At 39.2% G+C, this 22,614-nt stretch overlaps 1 protein-coding gene across 7 annotated transcripts in view; it reads right to left on the bottom strand.

Annotated features, from left to right (window-relative positions):
* Positions 1 to 22,614, bottom strand: part of RNF121 (ring finger protein 121) — a 91,774-nt gene that overhangs the window by 57,802 nt on the left and 11,358 nt on the right. For 6 of the 7 annotated variants that reach the window (XM_054699501.1, XM_054699504.1, XM_054699503.1 and 3 more), the window contains one exon: positions 593 to 630. In XM_054699501.1, coding sequence (XP_054555476.1) covers positions 593 to 624 — 32 coding nt within the window. In that variant the 5' untranslated portion in view covers positions 625 to 630. Of the gene's footprint in view, positions 1 to 592; positions 631 to 16,439; positions 16,626 to 22,614 lie in introns of those variants that run through there. The other variant, XM_054699500.1, reaches the window with a different exon arrangement.

Here is a 22,614-nt window from a genome sequence, read left to right as displayed (position 1 = left end):
ATGTGGTACTCTGACACTTCTTTACTTAAGAGAAAGCATGACTGTAAGATATTGCTGATTAATTCTGGTGAGTACAGCTCAATTCACCTTAGTCCAGGAAAGCCAATAGCAAAGTTGAGATAAGAAGACATGTCTATTTAATCAAGCAGAGCTCTCTCTGCCTTATTTCATGGATAACGATGCTAATGATACCATCTTCCAAATAAGCAACACTTACTGGAAGCTTACTACATGCCAGGTGCTGTTCTAAGGATTTCACATAAATTAATCTAATCCCTGACTTTACAGATGGGGAAAACTAAGGTTAAAACAGATGTTAAGTAATTTGCTCAAGATCACATAGATAGGAAATGGCAAAACTGGTATTCAAACTCAGATGGATTGTTTGGTACAGTTACCTATTTACTCCCCTAGTACTGAGAGACACCCAGGAATGACCCAGGTACAGTAAAACATGCCCAAAAAACCTGTCTTACTAGTTATAAACCACTGCCTTCTACAATCAAGGAAGTAAACAGGATAAACATACAACACTATTAATTGGGTTAATATATAGTTCTCTAGCCCAAGGGGCATGCACTGTCATACTTACCTCCATTGTTCCTCTGGGGAAAGGTCTGACATATCAACCTGTAGAAAAACACCATCAGAGAAATCCATTACTGCTTTAGAATCGTCCCTGCCCAATATAAGGTGTTCATGCATTAATCAGTATTTTCAAGGAATTACATGAAGCTTCCAGTGTCACAATCTCAACAAAGCTTTCCCCAATACTCTATTTCCCACTGGCGTCTCCCTTCTCTAACCACTTGCTTTGGCTTATGCTTATGACTATAGCATATCTGTGCTAGGCAATGAGGGTGAGGACTGGCCCCTGAGCTGAGCATATCTGTGCAGCCAAACTCCCAAGACAGACATCCATACAGGAAAATTTCTTATTATATGCTGAAGACTAGGTATGGAAGAATAAAAAAGCAACTTCTAATCCAATCTGTGGTGTGAGAGATTAGTGAGACTTTCCTGGAAGAGATGTGAATTATCATCCAAATAAAGAAATGAGAGAACTATGTTCCAGGCAAAGGGAATATAATATGAACATGAAGGAGTAAGTTGTATAGTATACAAACAATTCAATATGGCTAAAACAAAAAGTATGAATCAGTATTAATGAAGATGAAGCTAGAGATAACATTCTGTGATATAATGACATTTGACTCTAATGGAGCCCATGGTTGCAGGTAAAACATTAGACTAGGGTGCACTGAGCTGGAGACCCTGCTCTGCTATTAACTAGCAGTTTGACCTTCCAACCTCAAAGTTCTGGTTCTATATGTTAGTCTTTTTAGAGCAGGGTTTCTTTACCTTGGAACTACTGATATTTTGAGCTATCAATTCTTCACTGGATGGGAGGAGGCTATTCATTGTGGGATGTTTAGCAGCATCCCTGGCCTCTACCCACTAGATGATAGTAGTATACTCCCAAGATGCAACAACTAAAAATGTCTACAGAGATTGTCAAATATTCCCTGAGGGACAAAAAAATGCCTCCAGTTGAAAATCACTGGTCTAGAAGAATACTAAACTCTTGAGTTCAAGGTTCAAGTCTCACTTTCTTAAAGCCATACAGAAGCACATGAAAGCACTCAAATGAGCTGAGCTGAAACTGTCCCATGATCTAGAAAAGAGAGACTAGGCCTCAGAATTACTGAAATTAATTAATCAATTAATACCCTTTAGTTCTCATGTTGCCCATGGCCTAGCTTCCCATTATCCTTTGATAATTTCAAAAAAGGACTTTAAGGGTGATGTTTAAAATATAATCAGGGCCTCCCCGGTGGCGCAGTGGTTAAGCGCTGGGTTGCGAAGCTGCCCGCAGCCTCTGCTGTGCCGGTTCAATCCCTGGCTGCTTCCAGCCACTGGAGGAGGGTCCCACATGGCGTGCAGACCTCTCCTGCCGCCCACTGCTCCCCCAAGCAGTGTACCTCGGTCCTTCTGCCTGTTCTGCTCCCCGCTCTGGCTCTGGTGAATTCTCTCACCCTCCCGCGCTTCTGACTGTATCCAGTGCTTGTATAAATAAATAAATCTTTAAAAATATAAAAAAATATATATATAATCAGCTGAACATCATATCACTGAGTCAAATTTACCAGACATCTCTAAATGCGTATACTAGAAATGCTGCTCACCACTGAAGGAAGGCTTTCAGGTTTCTACATATCCTAGTCACGTTTAAAAAAAATATCACAAAACTTCACCAAGCCAATCAAGGCTATGAAGTCAACCGCCCTCCTCTTTTTCCCTACTCACACATTGCCTAAGGTGTCCTGACAGGTCTTCATCTCCCCAGGAGGACAGAGTTCCCCTCAGAGAGGGAACAAGTAGACCTAAGAAATGGAAAGGCCCAGGTGGCCTGAACAAACAATTAAGGAACCTGAACAAACAAGTAAGGAACATATTTCACAAGGAATACACAAGTTTCATGCTACCTATAAACGCTCTTTACTTCCTTTCCAACTTGAACTTGCATCGCGCCAAGAAACTCTGTCCACTGTCCCAAAACTCATGGGACCCATTTCTGTCTCTAGTCTTTGTGTATTTCTTTGCTGCTTGCTTGAATAACACAGAGCTGGGCATATATTAAGTATTTGATGAGTACTTGTGGAATTGAACAGAATTCTCTCTAATAGGGTAGAAAGCAAGTATGCTGACAAACCAGCAACCACTCTGAGATGCTCAAAGAGGAGAGAGCATAAGCAGACACTTGAAAAATACCTAACAAGCATCTAGGAAAGATTATTCACTTGAAATCAGGAGGCACCTGAAAAATGTTTTTAAAAATACATGTCAAAACAAACCAAAAAACAACTAAATGTCAAAGAGCAAGACAAGTCCATTGAAAGTAAAATTGGGAAGATCCAGAGAATTGGGTCAGGTGTAGGGGTGTCTCTGCATGAGAGAGTGGTCAAACATCCTCCATAAATGCCTTGGTTTCTCCAATAGAAAGGGTAAGAAAACAGATTAGAGACTGACTTTGGCACTGTGGGGTTGTGAGGGTAAGGACATTCAAGGTGACCACGCGATTTCATTAGCTTCCTGCTGGGAGAGTGGGATTATTAGAAGATGATGGGGAACTGAATGTTGGTGAAGCGTAGGACAGTAAAGCTTTCAGTGTCTCAAGAAAAACAGCTCAGATGGGAAATGCTGAGACTTAGACTACACCTATGGCTTAGAGGACCACTATATTATTCAGTACTTCATGGGACATTACAAATGCCAAGTAAAATATGATTCGGCTTTACAGTATCATTCTCAACGGTGAAAAGCTGAAAGCATTTCCATTAAGATCTGGAACAAGACAAGGATGTCCACTCTCACCTCTGCTTTTCAATATAATACTGGAAGTCCTAGCCAGAGCAATAAGACAAGAGAAAGACATACAAGGAATCCAAATAGGAAAAGAAGAAGTCAAACTATCACTATCAAACTATCATATCATATTTGCAGATGATATGATAATATACATAGAGAACCCCAAAAACTCCACAGAAAAACTAATTCAACTCATCAATCAGTTCAGTAAAGTGGCAGGATACAAAATCAACACGCAAGGGCTTCCCCTGTGGCGCTGCGGTTGAGCACTGGGTTGCGAAGCTGCCCGCGGCCTCTGCGACGCCGGTTCGATCCCCGGCTGCTCCCCGGCCACCGGAGGAGGGTCCCACATGGCGCGCAGACCCCTCCTGCCGCCCACTGCTCCCCTCAGCAGTGTACTTCGGTCCTTCTGCCTGCTCTGCTCCCCGCTCTGGCTCTGGTGAATTCTCTCACCCTCCCGCGCTTCTGACTGTACCCAGTGCTTGTATAAATAAATAAATAAATAAATCTTTAAAAAAAAAAAAAAATCAACACGCAAAAGTCAGTAGCCTTCCTATACACAAACAATAAATCTGAAGAAGAAATAAAAAAAAAAATCCCTTTATTATCAAAACAAAAAAAATCAAATACTTGGGAATAAATCTAACAAAAGAGGTAAAGGACCTATACAAAGAAAACTATAAAACACTGTTAAAAGAAATAGAAGAAGACAGAAAGAAATGGAAAGACATCCCCTGCTCATGGATTGGAAGAATAAACATTATTAAAATGGCCATCCTACCAAAAGCAATTTACAGATTCAATGCTATTCCAATAAAAATTTCAGTGTCATTCTTCAAAGAAATAGAACAATTATTGATGAAATTCATATGGAATCACCAAAAACCCCGAATAGCCAAAGCTCTCCTGAAAAAAAAAAAAAAGAAGGGAATGGAGGCATCACACTCCCAGACTTCAAACTATACTACAAAGCCATAATCATCAAAACTGCATGGTATTGGAACAAGAACAGACACACAGACCAATGGAATCAAATAGAAAATCCAGAAATAAACCCACAGATTTATCATCAACTAATCTTTGACAAAGGAGTAAAGAATATGCATTGGAGCAAAGAAAGTTTGTTCAATAAATGGTGCTGGGAAAACTGGGTCACTACATGCAAAAGAATGAAGCTTGACTACTACCTCACACCATACACAAAAACCAACTCAAAATGGATTAAAGAACTAGACATAAGACCTGAAACCATAAAATACATAGAAGGAAATATAGGCGAAACACTACATGATATGCACATCAAAGACATCTTTACAGACACATCACCCAAAGCAGTGATAGTGAAGGCAAAGATCAACAGCTGGGACTACATCAAATTAAAGAGCTTCTGCACAGCAAAAGAGACAATAACAAAAACAAAGAGAAACCCCACCAACTGGGAGAACATTTTTGCACACAACACTAATGATAAAGGACTGATCACAAAAATCTACAAAGAGCTGCTAAGACTCAACAAAAACAAAGAAAATAATCCAGTCAAAAAAATGGGCAGAAGAGCTAAAAAGAAACTTCTCTGAAGAGGAAATGCGAATGGCCAACAGGCATATGAAAAAATGTTCAACATCACTTGTCATCAGGGAAATGCAAATCAAAACTACCATGAGATACCATCTTACACCAGTGAGAATGGCACATATTAAAAAAACTAGCAACAACAAATGTTGGCGAGGTTGTGGAGAAAAAGGAACTCTTCTGCACTGTTGGTGGGAGTGCAAACTGGTTCATCCACTATGGAGAGCTGTGTGGAGATTTCTGGACCTACTAAACATAGAGCTTCCATATGATCCAGCAATTCCACTCCTAGGTATCTACCCAAAGGACACAGAAACATCAATTCCAAAGAACACCTGCACCCCTATGTTTATAGCAGCAGTGTTTACAATAGCTAAGCTTTGGAAACAACCCAAATGCCCAAAAATAGATGACTGGATCAAGAAGATGTGGTACATATATACCATGGAATATTACTCAGCATTCAAAAAAGATAAACACATGCAATTTGCAGCAACATGGATGGCGCTGGAAGGGATCATGCTCAGCGAAATAAGCCAGAAAGAAAAAGAAAAATACCGGATGGTCTCACTCATAGCAGAAATCTAGAAAACTTAAATAAAAGGGACCAGGAAAAAGAATAACTATAAGAAAGTAAAAATCAAAATCAGCAAACAACTATGAACCAGAGACACTCTATGGGGGTTGGGGGGGATTGGGGTAAAAATAAGGGGGTCACAATTGTATGGGAAATATAAAAATAAAATTTATCAAAAAAAGAAATATTTAAAATAAAAAAATAAAATAAAAATATGATTCAGCTTTAGTATTTGCCTTCTGAACCTAAAGATTATTTAAATTACATTCAAACTAGTCTTCTAGTTCTAGTGGAAAAACAAAGAAAACTGTAAACTATATAATTAACCTGTACCATCTGGAAAGACATCTTTATTTGCTCCCTCATTAATGATTTTATTCATCTGGGGCCAAGCATTCAACCAGTCTGAAGCACTGAATCTGTCCCAAGCTCAGTTAGCTCCTTAGCAGGCTCTCAGGGCAAGATTACTGATTAATAGGCCCATATTCAACTGTTAAGACCCACACTCAATGTTGTCTTGCCAATCATTCCCCTCCTAGGATTTCACAAGGCTCCCAGTCATGCCAATGGACCTACCTAGATCCAGATTTCAAAGACGTTAAACCAAAAACACCAGGCAGAGGGGAAGAGAAAACTTCACAAAAAAAGAAAACTGATTAGAGATTAGCTGCTATCTTTTCTCAGGTGCAAAGACCACCACTTATCCCCCACAAATATCAGCTACTCAGAAGTCAAACATAGGTTTATTATTTGTCCCTTAAATCCCTCTTTTCCACCAAACCACACAGTCTTCCGCAAAATGCTAGTCAATTCCCCTGGTTCCAGGAGACTCTTTAGATTGATACCATTCACAGAACAAACGAACATCCCCTACTATCTTGCTAAGCATGGTCCACAGTCCAGCAGCATCACCACCTAACAGCTTATAAAGAAACTAAGAATCTTGGACTCCATTCCAGACCTCCTCAATCAGGATGTGCATTTAAGAAGATACCCAGGTTATTCACATGTACTATAAGACAGAGAGGTACTGCGACTGCATCCCAACAGTCAACATTTATAATCTGGCCTACAGCCATATTCTTCTATGCACCTATTCTTTTTTCCTGATTCTTTAATAATAGCTTTACTGAGATCTAATTCACATACCACAAAGTCCATGCATTTAAAGTATCTTTAAGACATACATCTTAGCAACATCTCTAAAGACTCATCACCCAAAGCAAAGAAAGTCAAGGAAAAGATAAACACCTGGGATTACATCAAACCGAAAAGCTTCTGTACAGAAAAAGAGACATTAACCAAAATAAAGTGACACCCCACTGATTCGGAAAAAAATCTTTGCACTCCAGTCAACTGATAAGGGACTGATCACATATACAAAGAGCTGACACAACTCAACAAAAATAAACAATCCAGAACAAAAAATGGGCAGAAGAGCTGAAAAGACACTTCTCCATAGAGGAAATGCAAATGGCCAACAGGCATATGAAAAAATGTTCAACATCCCTTATAATCAGGGAAATGCAAGTCAAAAACCACATTGAGATACCACCTTACACCAGTAAGAATGGCACATATTAAAAATACTAGTAACAACAAATGTTGACGAGGATGTGGTAAAAAAGGAACTCTCCTACATTGCCGGTGGGAGTACAAACTGGTACAACCACTATGGAAAGCTATCTGGAGGTCCCTCAGTCTACTAAAAATGGAGCTACCATATGACCCAGAAATTCCATTCCTAGGGATCTACCCAAAGAACACAAAAACATTGATTCAAAAAACATACCTGTACCTCTAAGTTTACTGCAGCAGTATTTATAATAGGTAAAATCTGGAAACAACCCAAATGCCCAAAAACAGATGACTGGATCAAGAAGATGTGGTACATATACACAATGGAATATTATTCAGCAATCAAAAAAGATAAACTCATGCCATTTGCAGCAACATGGATGGAGCTAGAAGGAATTATGCTCAGTGAAATAAACCAGAAGGAAAAAAGAAAAATATTGGATGGTTTCACTTATAGGAGGAATACAGGGGAACCAAATAAGACATCAAGGGAAAAAAATAATAACAGTACAAAACACAACAAAACAAAAACAAACAGACAATTATAAATCAGAGACATATTGCAGAGGACGAGGAGGGAGAGGGGTCGGAGGGAGGGAGGGAGGAGCAGCGGAGACTGAGGTGAGGGTGCACAGGTACACTGGTGAAGGGAATTCTATGGGAACTACACCAGGGGAGAGTGGGGAAACAAACACTGTTTAGAAACAACCAATGTTGTATAAAAAAATAAATTTTTTTAAAAGTTAAAAAAAAAAAAAGCAGCAGCAGCAGCAACTCGCTGCCCACCTGGGTCTATGTGGGGGCCTCTTCTTTTCCTTTCTCCTTTTCCCAATAAACCTGTGCTTTTAGAATGTAAAAAAAAATAAATTTTAAAAAGCAAAAAGCAAAAAATAAAAAATAAAGTATACTAATCAGTGCTTCGTAGTGTATTCAGAGATGGTACCACCATTACCACTAAGCCCAGAACACTTTCACCACTCCAAAAGAAACCACACACTAGTACACTAGTCAGCAGTTACTCTCCATCCTCCTCCCAGCTCAGTTTACTTTCTGTCTCTATATAGATTTGTCTCTTCTAGATATTTTTCATAAACAGAATTACACAAAATGTGGTCGGTTTCTTTCACTAAGCACAATGTCAATATTCACCATGTTAAAGCATATATTGTGGTTTATTACTTTTTATTGCCAAACAATTTTACACTGTACGGATATACCACATTTATTTATCAATTCATCAATTGATGGCATTTTGGGTTGTTTATACTTTTTGGCTATTACAAAACATACTGCTATGAACATTTGTCTAAAGTGTCTATGTAGACATTCTTTCATTTGTCTTGAGTCTATATATAGGAGTGGAATTCTTGGATCATATAGTAACTCTAACTTTTTGAAGAATTACCAAGCCACACCACTTTACACTCACACCAGCACTGTATGAGGGTTCCAGTTTCTCCACACCCTTGACAACACTTGTTTTTCTCTTTTGATTAAAGCATCCCAGTAGATAAGAAATGGCATCTCATTGTGATTTTGACTTTGCATTTTCCTGATGGATAATGATGTTCAGCATTTTTTTCATGTGCTTATTGGCCATTTATATATCTTCTTTGAAGAAATGTTTACTCAAATTGTTTGCCCACTTTTGTTTTTTTAAAGGTTTATTTATTTATGCATACAAGAACTGGGGTACAGGCCAGAGGTGTGGGGGAGTGAGAAGATTCACCAGAGACAGAGTAGAGAGCAGAACAGGCGGGTCTACTGAAACACACTGCTGAGGGGAGCAGTGGGCGAGACAAGAGATGTCTGCTGCACCATGTGGGTTAGCTCCCTGGCCAGGAATCAAACTCATGCTGCAGTGGTTGGTAATAGCTTGATCGCACTGAGACTGGACCCCCGTGTGCCACCAGGGAGGTCAGGTTTGCCCCCTTTTAAAAAAATTTTTTTTCAGAGAAGTTTCAGGTTCACAGCAAAACTTGATAGAAAGCATAAAGATTTTCCATCTATTCTCTGCCCCCACTTATGCAGAGCCATCTTCATTACCAACATTCCCCACCACAGAGGCACATTTGTGCCAACCAATTAAACTATATTGACATATCATTATCCCTAAAGTTTACCTTAGAGTTCATTCTTTTTCCTTTTTCTTTTGCTTGAGATAACATTAATTTACAACACTGCATGGGTTTGAGGTGTACAGTTTCTCACCTCCGTAACATCACCAAATGCCTAGTCACCACCACCATGACCACCTGCCCTTTCCATCTATATTCTCTCCCTGCTCATCCCCCTCTAGTGACCACCATTCTGCTGTCAGTCTGAGAGATTTTTTGTTTGTCCAATTGCTCTTTTTAGTTTATATTCTATTAAAGCATAAACTCAAATGGTGCACCTTTCTCCTGATTTATTTCACTTAGCATCAAGGTCCATCATGGCATCCTGTTACAAAAAGCAAGATTTTTTTTTTAAAATAGTTGAGCAGGGTTCCACTTTGTTTGTATACAACACCGTCTTAATCCAACCATCTACCATCAGTCACTTGAGTGTCTCCATATCTTGGCTATTGTAAACAGTACCGAACTGAATATGTGATACACCTATCCTTTTGAATTAGAGTTTTCATACTTCTTTGGGTAAATGTCGAGAAGTGGGAATACTGGAAATGGTGGTAGTTCTAGTTAATTTTTTTGAGGAAATTTCATACTGTTTTCCATAAGGGCTAGACCAATTTCCTTTCCTTTTTCTCAACAACCTACGAACATTTTGTTATTTCTTGCCTTTTTGATAATAGCCATTGTAACTGTTGTAAGGTGAAGTCTTTTGATTTGTATTCTGCTTTTGACTTGCATTTCCCTAATAAATGATATAGAACATCTTTTGATCTGTCTGTTGGCCATCTGTATGTCTTCTTTGATGAAATGTCTATTTAGAGCCTCTGCCAATTTTTTAATTGGGTTGTATGTTGCTATTCTTTGGCAAGTTGTACATGTTGTTTATTCATTTTGGTTATCAACCCTTTGGCTGATATATGGTCAGCAAACATCTTATCCCATTCAGCAGGCTGCCTTTTTTTATGGTTTCTTTTACTGTGTATTAGTTTTTTCATTTTATATAATCCATTCTCTTTTGTGTCTCTTTTTTTTTTTTTTAAAAGAACCAACTCCCTGGGGTTTTATTTTTTATTTTTTTTTAAAGAGGCATGTTTATTTTTTTATTTGTTTGTTTGTTTATACATGCACTGGGTACAGTCAGAAGCGCGGGAGGGTGAGAGAATTCACCAGAGCCAGAGCGGAGAGCAGAACAGGCAGAAGGACCGAGGTACACTGCTGAGGGGAGCAGCGGGCGGCAGGAGAGGTCTGCGCGCCATGTGGGACCCTCCTCCGGTGGCCGGGGAGCAGCCGGGGATCGAACCGGCGCCGCAGAGGCCGCGGGCAGCTTCGCAACCCAGCGTTCAACCGCTGCGCCACTGGGGAGGCCCCCTCTTTTGTGTCTCTTGCTGTTGGAGATGAATCCACAAAAACATCACCAAGATCGACATTAAAGAGCTTTTTTGCAAATGTTTTCTTCTATATATTTCATGGCTTAAGGTGTTCAAGTCTTTAATCCATTTTGAGTTGATTTTGAGTACAGTGTTAAAATAGTGGGCTAGTTTCATTCTTTTCATGTTATTTTCCAGTTTTCCCAGCACCGTTTACTGAAAATACTTTCCTTTTCCCCCATAGTATGTGCTCAGCTCCTTTAGTTGCCCATATATGTGTGGCTTTATTTCTGGTCTCTCAATCTTATTCCATTGATCTGTGTGCCCATTTTGTTTTTCAAATTTTGCTGATTTGCCAATCATTTATACAACTATATAATTTTGGGATTACACTTCACACCTTTACACGTGCACATGCTTCATTTCCCTCCACCTAATCACCTTTACAAATACCCTACCACCTTCCCTCCTCTTCTCTCCTTCCTCCCTCCCATCCCCTGTTGTAACCAGTATATATTTCACAGAATTCAACTATTTTTGTTATGTTTTGCCAGTGTGTTTTCTTTTGCTATTTATATTCCACAAATGAGTGGAACCATCTGCTAATTGACTTTTACTTTATAACTTATTTCACCTAACAAAATCACCTTGAGACCCATCCATTTTGTCCCAAAAGGTACTGTTTAATCTTTCAACAGTTGAGTACTACTGAACTGATATATATTCTACAATTTCTTTATCCAGTTGCCTGATGATGGGCATTTAGTTTGGTTCCATGACTTGGTTATCATGAGGAATGCTGCAATAAACACAGAAATACACACATCTTTTTATATTAGTGTTTTCATATTCTTTGGGTAAATACCTAGCAGTATTGCTGGACCATATGACATTTCTTGTTTGTTCGTTTTTTTGTAAAATCTCCATACCGTTTTATTTTTTTTTTTATATTTTTTTTTTTTTTTTAAGATTCATTTATTTATTTATGCAAGCAGTGGGTACAGTCAGAAGTGCGGGAGGGTGAGAGAATTCACCAGAGCCAGAGCGGGGAGCAGAGCAGGCAGAAGGACCGAAGTACACTGCCGAGGGGAGCAGCGGGCGGCAGGAGAGGTCTGCGCGCCACGTGGGACCCTCCTCCGGTGGCTGAGGAGCAGCCGGGGATCAAACCGGTGCCGCAGAGGCTGAGGGCAGCTTCGCAACCCTGCGCTCAACCGCTGCGCCACCGGGGAGGCCCTCCATACCGTTTTAAACAGGGGCTGCCCCAAGCTATATCCCCCCCAACAGTGGGTGATGAGTGCCCTTTTTTCTCCACATTCTCACTTTTTGATATAGACCATTCTCACAGGGGGTGAGGCAATAGAGGTAATATCTCACTGTGGTTTTGACTTGCATTTCCCTTATAATAAAAGTGATGATGAGCATTGTTTTTCACGTGCCTATATGCCCTCTGTATGTCTTCATTGGAAAAGTGTTTATTTAGGTCTTTAACACATTTTTTGATGGGGTTCTTTTTTGTTGAGTTGTATCCGTTCTTTATATATTTTGGAAATTAATGTTGTCAGACATGTGATATGCAAGTATCTCCTCTCAATACACAGGTTGACTTTTGGTTTTGTGGTGATTTCCTTCATGTATTTGTTTATTTTTGCTTTTGTTTCCCTTGCTGTTGGAGTTGTGCCCCCAAATACATCCCTGTGCTTGATGTCCAGGAATGTAGCACCTCTTTTAAGTATTTTATGGTTTCAGATCTTATATCCAATTCTTTCAACTATTTTTTAAAAAATTTTAAAAGATTTATTTATGCATACAAGAACTGGGGTACAGGCCAGAGTGTGTGGGAGGGGTGAGAGGATTCACCAGAGACAAAGTAGGGAACAGAACAGGCAGACCGACTGAAATACACTGCTGAGGGGAGCAGCGGGCGAGTCAGGAGAGGTCTGCTGCGCCATGTGGGTTGCTCCCTGGCTGGCCCGGGGATCGAACTCGCGCTGCAGGGGCTTCGGATAGCTTCACAATGCTGTAATTAACCCCTTGCACCACCAGGGAGGCCCTCAACTATTTCAAATTAAATTTTGTGTATGGAGTTAAGGATCTAGTTTATTTTTATTTTTATTTTTTGCATGTAGCTGGCTGGCCGGCCAAGTTTCCAAACATCATTTGTAAACGAAACTTTCCTTCCTTGCCTCCTTTGTCAAACATCAACTGTGTGGGTTTATTTCCAGGCTGTTTCTGTTCTGTTTCAAATCCATATAGTTTTGATTACTATCATTGCATAGTATAGTTTAAATTCAGAGAGTGTGATACCTCCATTTTTCTTTTCTCCCAGGATCGTTTTGGTTATTCAAGGTCTTTTGTGGTTCCAAAAATGTATCTTAAAATTGTTATATTCCCTTGAAAAAAATGTCATTGAGATTTTGATATATATTGTTTTAGGTAATAGGGGCATTTTAACAATGTTTATTCTTCCAATCTATGAGCGTGGGGTATTTTTCCACTTCCATCTTTTTTTGTCTTTATGATCCTTATTTTCTCCAGTATCTGTTGGAATTTTCCTCTTTCATTTCTGATTCTTTTTATTTGCATTTTCTCTCTTCTTTTCTTAATGAGACTGACTATGGGCTTATCAATTTAGTTTATGCTTTCAAACAACCAGTGCTTGGTTTCATTGATCTTTCAAACTTTTTGTTTTTCATTTTATTTCTGCTTTAATTTTTATTATTTCCTTCCTTCTACTGATTTTTGGGTTCATTTCTTCTTTTTCTAGTCCCTTCAGACATAAAGTTAGTTTATTGGAGAATTTTCTTGTTTATTGACGTGCACCTTTATTGTTATGTACTTTCATCTTAACACCACTTTTAGCACACCCCATGGTAGCTTGTCTCTTATGTTAGTCTCCAGATAACGTTTTATTTACCCTTTGATTTTTTCACTGGCTCACAAGTTATTCAAAAGCATCTTGTTAAGTCTCCATGTGTTTGGTGTTTTCCTGGGTTTCTTTTTGAGTTTGATTTGTAGTTTTATACTATTATGATCAGAGGAGATGCTTGATGTAATTTCTATTTCTCATATATTTTTGAGACATGTTCTATGTCCTGGCATGACCTATTTTAGAGAATGTTCCATGTGTATTTCTTTTGGTTTGCATGATTTATCAATTGATGTATGTGGTGTGTTCAAATCCCTTACACTATTAAAGTATTGTCAAAATGTTGCTTTAGGATTGCTAATAGTTGTTTCATTTTTCACATTTCTGGAAGCATGGTTTCAGTAGATTTTGTGTCTTCTAATAAACCTATCAAAAGCATTTATTTCTTTTACAGAATTACAACTTAAAAACAAAATCCTGTTTATCTCTAGCATTTATTCATGGTTCTCTTTCAGGATTTCCATCTCTACCCTTACCCTTTTATTCTTGCATGTTGTCACTTTATTCATTGGAGACTTGAGCACATTAGTCATAGTTATTATGAATTCTTTGTCCAATAATTCCAACACCCCTGCCATTTCTGAGTCTAGTTCTGATGCTTGGTCTGTTTCTTCAAACTGTTTTTTTTTTTTTTGGTCTTTTAGTGAGTCTTACAATTTTTTCTTGATAATTGGGCATGATATACTAGTTAAAAGGAATTAAATAGATCTTTAGTTTTAGTAATATGGTGGTAAGATTCTGGGGGAGGGGAAGCATTCTACAGTTGCATGACTAGATTTCAGTATTTTGATAAATCTGTGCTTCTGGAGAGTGATCTTCACATTCTTGTACATGCTCCTCCTAGATGGGATAGGATGCTTAGAGTGGGCTGGAATTTGGTATTTCCCTTTCCCATATGGAAAGCTCAGATGACTAGAATTGGGTATTTTCCTTCTCCCACCTCAGTTAGGAACTGATAAAACTCTAGGAGGTTAGGTTCTGGGCCAGCAGTTTCTCCTGGTTAAATGTTTTCTCCTGACAGGTGATCTTAAGACAGAGTGTTCTGTATTACTTTATTTTTTTTTTTTTTTAAGAGGCATGTATATACATGCACTGGGTACAGTCAGAAGCGTGGGAGGGTGAGAGAATTCACCAGAGCCAGAGCAGGGAGCAGAGCAGGCAGAAGGACCGAAGTACACTGCTGAGGGGAGCAGCGGGCGGCAGGAGTGGTCTGCGCGCCATGTGGGACCCGCCTCCGGTGGCCGAGGAGCAGCCGGGGATCGAACCGGCGCCACAGAGGCCGCGGGCAGCTTCGCAACCGAGCGCTCAACTGCTGCGCCACCGGGGAGGCCCTGTTCTGTATTACTTTAAATGGTTCCTCTCTCCCTCCCCTTGCCAAAAGCATGAAGGGATTTTTTTTTAATGTTCCCTATAAGAACCTGTTAGAAACCTAAGGAGTAAAACTCGTAAAATTGTAGGTCCTTCCCACACAATGACTGAGGACCCTTGGAGTTTGTAACTCTCAAAGTTGTCTGAACAGTCTCCCATAATTCACTGATTATAGGGTAGATCAGGTTTCCCTACCACCAAAATTTGGTTCCCACAAAGGTTTCTACGCCTGTAAGGTGTGATTCTTTGTAAGTTGTTTGTTCATTTCTAATTTTCAGAGTAGCAGTTTTCCCTGTGACCTCACTTCCCATAAAGATCTAAGAATTACTGATTTTCTAATTCAGTTCTTCACTTGTTAGGACAGAATAGTGACTTCCAAGTTCTTCATGTGCCATCCCAGAATCCTTTGTTTTTTAACTGGGTTACTTATATGTTCACTGTTAAACTGTAGTTCTTTTATATTCTAGATACTAAGTTCCTAACTGATACAGGACTTGCAAATATTTTCTCTCATTCTGTAGGCTACCTTTTCATTTTCTTCAAGTCCTTTGCAACACAAAAGTTTTTAATTTTGATGAAGTCCAATTTACTCATCTCTTCTTTTACTGTTTGTGCTTTTGACATCATATCTGAGAAAACCATTGCCTAGTCTGGTCATGGTTTATAACTTTTTTTCTAAGAGTTTTCCAGTTTTGTTATTTTTTAAACTTAGATTTTTGGTCCAGATTGAGCTGAATTCTGCATATTATGTGAAGTATGGTTCCAACTTCATTCTTTTCATAAGACCATTCCGTTGTGTAGCATCATTTAATAAAAAGGCTTTTCTTTTCCCATGTGTATTTGATTCTTCACATTGGCTCTTAACTCTCTAAAATGGTACATCACCCTTGTTTTCTAAAATCATTTTCTTGAGTGGCCCCTCCATAAATTTTGCTGGAAAGCTCTCAAAAAAAGGTAAAAGATAGCTGGAGAACTGTGTATGCTACCATAAATAAGTGGATGAGTGAATGAGTCCTCTTATCTGTCAAGTTTGTTAAACTTTTTGATAAAATTTAATAAAGTCACTCATCTACTCCATTTAAGGTATGACTCCATTTAAGTTATGACTAAATGTGCAGGTCCTGGACTAGACATGGCAAAACAAAGCTGAACCAGACTCTTTTCCTGCCCTTCAGGAGTCACACAGAAAATAATAAAGCTGTTCTAAAGGCATGAATTTACTTAGCCCAGGAGGTAGAATTAGCCCAGGAGGTAGAATTCCATTTTACAGAAGGCACAGATAAGATATAAAAGAAATGATTCACTGAATATCATGCTCACTGGGGATACGGAGCAGAAATGGTAGAAAGAGAACCACAGACCTTAAGGGCCTTAGGGCCTCCTAGTGATCAAACCAATAATGAACCATAGCTCATATTATAACTTTCAGGGCCCTAGTACTATTTGCCTTTGTGGGACCTTTCCTCCATTAAAAACCATTTTTTAAATATTTTTATGACCACATTGTATGATTTATAATCCAAACTGAGTGTATCCATTTTTGTCTTCTAATTAAAAGAAATTAAGACCTTTTTTTGGTGCATTCCTAGGCACTGTGCCTACTGGATAACTCAGACCTGGGTCCTCCTGTATCCCAATAGCTATGGACCAAGTGTTCTCTTCCCAGCTCCCAAGTCACTTTTCTCTGCAGCTTCTGTGATTCTCTTCTCTACAGGGCCTATTTGATCAAAAAACATGAGGTTTAGATTCACACTAAATCTCAGACTGCCTAGATCCACAAACACACACAAAAGCAACCTAGTTATACTCATATGAGTACTTAGAGCCTGGGCAATTATTTGACAATAAAATACGTGTTCTATGTTTAAGAGGGGTTTAAATTCATTCAAAGAAACAAGATACATCATTGACCTGCAGTAGAAAACAGACAAGTAAACTGCCATTTTACATATATGAAATAACCTCTGGCAGCACTGTTATGAAGAATAACCAAGCAATGAAAAGAGGGAGGCTATCCTGTTCCTACATATAGAGACTATTACCCATAAAGGTTTCCGACAACAGAAAATATGCTGGGGAAGATGGACAGAGAAACTTCTCTCTACACCTCAATTTTACCTTATATATAAAATGAGGTGGTTGGCTTAGGTGATTTTCAATATCCCTTAAAGCTAAAATGTTTCAATAATTCATACCAAATCTGCCTAACTCCAAAGTTTTGGAGTCAGCTACAATACTATGGACTTCCAAACTGCCAGTTTCCTTAGCTACCACAAATGTAAAAGCAAAATACTTTTCTTGGTGAGGCATAACATTAACAGGATGCTGTCATATTAAATCAGTGAAAATCTGTCAAGTGACTACCATATGCACACATCAAGAACATCCATCACTCAGGGGATGGCCTCGTACCCTGGTTTTAAGTATCTGCGAACTGCTAAATGCCCAAACTCTGGAACCGCTTCCACCAGGGTAACCCAGCATTTCAGGAGTCTCGGTTGATCCTTCCAAGTTAGAAACTGATCAGCCATTCCCCTAGAGACTTCATTCTTTCACGAAACATTAGATATGAATAAGCCCAACCTTTGCCCTTAAGGTACTCAGTTGAGGTGTGAAGGGAGAAAGACATAACATGGTAAGGATAACCATGATAGATAAACAAAATGCTGTGTAAGACCAGAGAAAGGAGAGATTAGCTAGCTTCTGAACCTGGTAAGAATACAACACAACAACCAGACCGGCTGCTTCTATCTTATGGGGACAGTTACTATGGTCTGCTGGGTTATTAGGATAATAAGTGAAATCCAAAGGTTTACAGGCTACCCATATTTGTAGTTCCCCATTCTGTTCTTAATTTACTTTCTTCTCCAATTCTTCAACCTTGCCAAGAATTCAAAGCCAGTAAATCAAAGTGGAACTACTTCAGCTTTCAGACTTTATAGATCAGCTGGGGATCATGCAGCCTGACTTGGGCAGTGAAGTGAAAGTAGATGCTGGCTGAAATAACTGCTGTGGCTGCTCTCTGTCCTCAACCACCTATCCCCTCTTCTCATCACCAGAAAGCACATCTCCAGGTCAGCTGAGTTGCTAAGCGTTTTTAATGAAACTTTTCAAATGTACATTCAAAAGTAGAAGGAATAGTTTAATGAGGTTTCTCATTCAATAATTATGAAATTTGGTAGCACCTAAAGTTTGTTTCTCTGGTTTTTCAATTTCTATCTCATCAAATTCATATTTTTCAGTCTGATTTCCTCCCCACCCGGCATTCCTCTCTCGTCCTTCCCTAGATGCACTCACTCCACCTTCCCACGTACTCTGCCCATACGTCACGGCCTGCAGAAACACCTCGTGGACAGAAACATCTTTTCCACCCACTTCTGAAATCTCCCTTGAATTCTTCATTGCCACACCTCCTTAGTTCAGACTTTGTCCCGGCTCTCTCCTAGAGACCTCCCAGGTAATCTTCCTGACTCTGATCTTGCCAGAACAGATTCATAACCTAGGAGTAGTAACAATGATCTTCATGAGAAAAACATCTGATTAACATCAGCTCTTTACACTGACAAACTTTGATAACTTTCTATTGCCTTCAGATTAAAGTCCAAATTCCTCTCTATGACACATAAGGCACATCATAATTTGGTCCAATCAGCTGCTTATTTCACCACTCCCCACCAGATGGTTTATACTCCAACCACACTAAACCACCCACCATTTTAACATGAGTTTCCCTTTCATCCCTCATTGCTCTGGCTGCTGTTGTCTTCCTAGAATTCTTTTCTCACCTTCACTATCCATTTCTACTCACTCTTTAAAATGGAGTTCAAATATCATCATCTCCTTGTGAGACATTCTCCAACTTTATTCATTCACACATTAACAATTAACTGATCATATGTTAAGTTCTACATTGGGGATACAGTAATAAATAATAGCTCTCCCTCTCAAAGAGTTTAGAGTCTAGTAGATCTCCTCAGTACGAGTGATTCCTTTTCTTTCCTGTTACGCAGAAATTTGCAATTTTCACATACCTTCAAGGTCACAATTATTATTTCTCATACTTGTTTCTGAGTCTGTTTCCATCACTGGATTCTATTTTTTAGAGATATGTTGATGTTTGGCATCCATTTTAATTAGATAATAATTGTTCGTATAAACTTGTACAATCATCTTATTTAAATCATTTCCATCATTCTAAAAAGAAACTTTCTGCTATTTTTGCCACCTCCCCAGTTTCACCCTCAGGCATAGGCAACCACTAATCTTTTTAATACCTGTACAGATTTGTCTATTCCAGACCTTTCATATGAACAAAAATCATACAATATGCAGTCTTTTTGGACTGGCTTCTTTCACATCAAGGATCATCTGTCCTATAGCATATTACAGTAAATCACTCCTTTTTCTTGCCAACTAATAGTCGGTTGTATAAATATAATCAGCTGACAGATGTTAGGGTTTTTTTGGGTGTTTTTTTGTTTTTGTTTTTACTTTTTGACTATTGTGAATAATATTTCCATGCATTTGTGAATAAGTTTTTGTGTGGACCTGTTATTTCTCAAGTATATACCTAGGGGTGGAATTACTGGATCATATGATAACTCTATGCTTAATCTTTGAGAAACTGCCAAAGTCTTTACTACAGCAGCTGCATCATTTTACATTTCCATGAGCAGTGTTATCAGGGTTCCAATTTCTCCACATCCTTGAGAACATTTATTATGTATTTTGGATTACAGCACTCTAGTGGGTGTTAAGTAATATCTCATTGTGGTTTTGATATGCATTCTCTGATGGCTAATAATATTTAACATCTTTTCATGTGCTTATTGGCCATTTGTATATCTTCTTTGGAAAAAAAAAAAGTCTTTTCAGATTGTCCATTTTCCAATAGGTATTTTATCTTTTTCTTGTTGAACTATAAAAGTTCTTTCACCTCCAAAGATACATGATTTGCAAATATCATCTTCCATTTAGCCATCCCAATGGGTGTGAAGTGGTCTGAGGATCATTTGTATCTTATTCATTTTTGTGATTCAAAGAATTAGCACATGATCTGGCACACTGTATATGTTCAATAAATCTTAGATGGATGTTTCAGAATGTTAACTGCTTTGTAGACAAAGTAGCTGCCTTACTCATTTCAGCATCACCCTCAAACTTCACACCTAGCACTAGAAACAAAGCACTGAGTATATTTCTATTGATACTCTCTTGAACAAACAGTGAAGATAATACTGCAGAAGAATCCAGAGGAACTGGGTAAGTCATCCGAAATCAACAGATTGCAACTATTTATACAGGTTATTACCAACTACCCCAAGACAGCTGCTGTCCTCTAAGGATAAGATGAACTTCTATACAAAGCATTTCTGCATTGGCCCACATTCAGAAGTTATTAAAATGCTCCATCATTTAGAAAACTGGTCCCCTCCCTCCATTCCCTTGGGAGATATTAAGCACCACATGACAGAATCATAAGTTATGTTCATCCACAGCAGTAAACGATACTATGCTTTGCTTGAAGTACCTTTCTTAAGGAACTCAGAACTTGATGCAGAAGAGCAGAGAAGAGGTTGGCATTTGGACCACATCAGAGATACGGAGCTGACAAAGGCTTTGCCTTAGCCTTTTAGTGCTAAATTTCAAAGGGACTTTTCATCATAAGAGAAACACTAATATGAAATACTACATGATCATTAACACCCAATCATATGAACTTCCCAAACTTAAGAGAGCATGAAAGTAGAACTGAAGGAAGCTTTGGGGAGGGAAAAAACCTGAAGAGGAGGGCTGGTTGTACCAGCAGGTCTTGGTCAGTGGGTCTCTACCACCTCTTCCTTCCTTCCTATTACTCAGCTACAACTTTAATCCAGGCCCTTCAACTTTATGCCCTTACTGTCAGTCACTGTCACCCAAGTTTGAAATCTCCTGGTATTCTAAAGCTGCCTACTAGAGAAGGTAAGAACACAGTAGATCATACAACGCTCTTCATGAAAGCACTGAGAGAATGAGCTCTTGTGACCACAGAAGGTCATGATGTAACCCTAATCCGCCTTTCCAGTTTTACTTTACTCTGCTCCTCTGGCATTTTAATGAATGTTCCTCTGTTCTATGCATAACACACCACAAAGTACGTGCACTTTGGCATTAGATAAACCTGGATGCCCTACCTGCCCAGATCAAGGCAAGTTTTCCCAGCCTCTTTAATCTCTCCTCCCTATCTTCCCCCAGAGTGATCTTTCTAAAATGAAAATCTGATCCACTGTCACTCACCCAAGTGTTTAAAGCTCTTAATAGCAAATCCTCAACTTCACATAAAAATTCAAACTCCTTAGCGCAACATGATCTCACACCTGCCTCCCTTTCCATTCTCCTTACTTTCTCATTACTTCCTACATCTTCCACTCTGGTGCTCTAGTAATACTAAACCACACTAAGTTCCCTGAAGGTGCCATTCTCTCCCTCTCACTTCTCAACTTGCACATGTTGTTCCTCCTAACTAGAGCCTTCCCTTCTTTCTTTAGTCAATTCCTATTCATCTTTCATAATCAGTAAAAATGTGACTTCTTTTGGGAGACTTTCTTGATCCCTTGCCTACCATTTTATGTAGTCTGAGATGTCTCTGTGCTTCTTTGAATTACAGTATTTAGTACATTTGATCATCTGACTGAGTTCCACTCGACTACAAGCAGCCTGAAAGTAGGGCTTATGTCTTTATTACCCTTCACAGGTAGAACAGTGCATTTATGTTTGATGAATGAGTAAATGAACAGGATTCTCCCACCATCATATGAGGCTAGCATAATAAATAACTTTCTTATTATTTTAAGCTGACAACACTAGGGCTCAGGTGCCTTACTGACTTGCTTAAGGTAATTACTGAGTGGTCGAGTTAGGATAAGGAACCAGATTTTCAGAGTTCCAGTCCAATGTCCAAACCTCTCCCTGGGCTCTAAGCTCATATTTCCAACTACCTAATTAATACTACCACTTAGATGTTTAAATAGGTATCTCAAACTTGCTGAACAGAATTTTTAAACTATTTAAAATCCTTCCACTAGGGCCTCCCCGGTGGCGCAGCGGTTGAGCGCTGGGCTGTGAAGCTGCCCGCGGCCTCTGCCACGCCGGTTCGATCCCCGGCTGCTCCCCGGCCACCAGAGGAGGGTCCCACATGGCGCGCAGACCTCTCCTGCCGCCCGCTGCTCCCCTCAGCAGTGTACTTCGGTCCTTCTGCCTGCTCTGCTCCCTGCTCTGGTTCTGGTGAATTCTCTCACCCTCCCGCGCTTCTGACTGTACCCAGTGCTTGTATAAATAAATAAATAAATAAATAAACCTTTTAAAAAAAAAGAATCTTTATAAAAAAAATAAAATAAAATCCTTCCACTATACTCTCAATAAAATTCTAGCTGTTTAACAGCATCTACTAGGCCTCACAGATCTGACTGCCAAAACTACCTGATCTCATGTGATTATTTTGCCCTTGTTCATGATGATTTTGTCACATTCCCATTCTTTCTGGTTCCAAGACATGCCTTACTGATTTGTACTGATTTGTACTTGCTCTCCATAACTACCCTTTTTAAAGCAGAGCCTCTCCGCTAGGCCCTCTCTGTCACATCTCTCTACTTTCCTCTTGAGCACATGCCACCATTTGGAGTTATCTTGCTTGTTGCTTATTTGTCATCTGCTTCCCCCTATTAGAAAGTAAACCCCACAAGAGCAAGGACCTTGGTTATCTTG

This window comes from Talpa occidentalis, unplaced genomic scaffold (assembly GCF_014898055.3).
Source record: "Talpa occidentalis isolate TD23 unplaced genomic scaffold, MPIMG_talOcc4v2.1 talOcc4.3, whole genome shotgun sequence".
Taxonomy (NCBI): Eukaryota; Metazoa; Chordata; class Mammalia; order Eulipotyphla; family Talpidae; genus Talpa; species Talpa occidentalis.
Note: the sequence above shows the minus strand (reverse complement) of the source record. Positions and strands in the feature narration are given on the sequence as shown.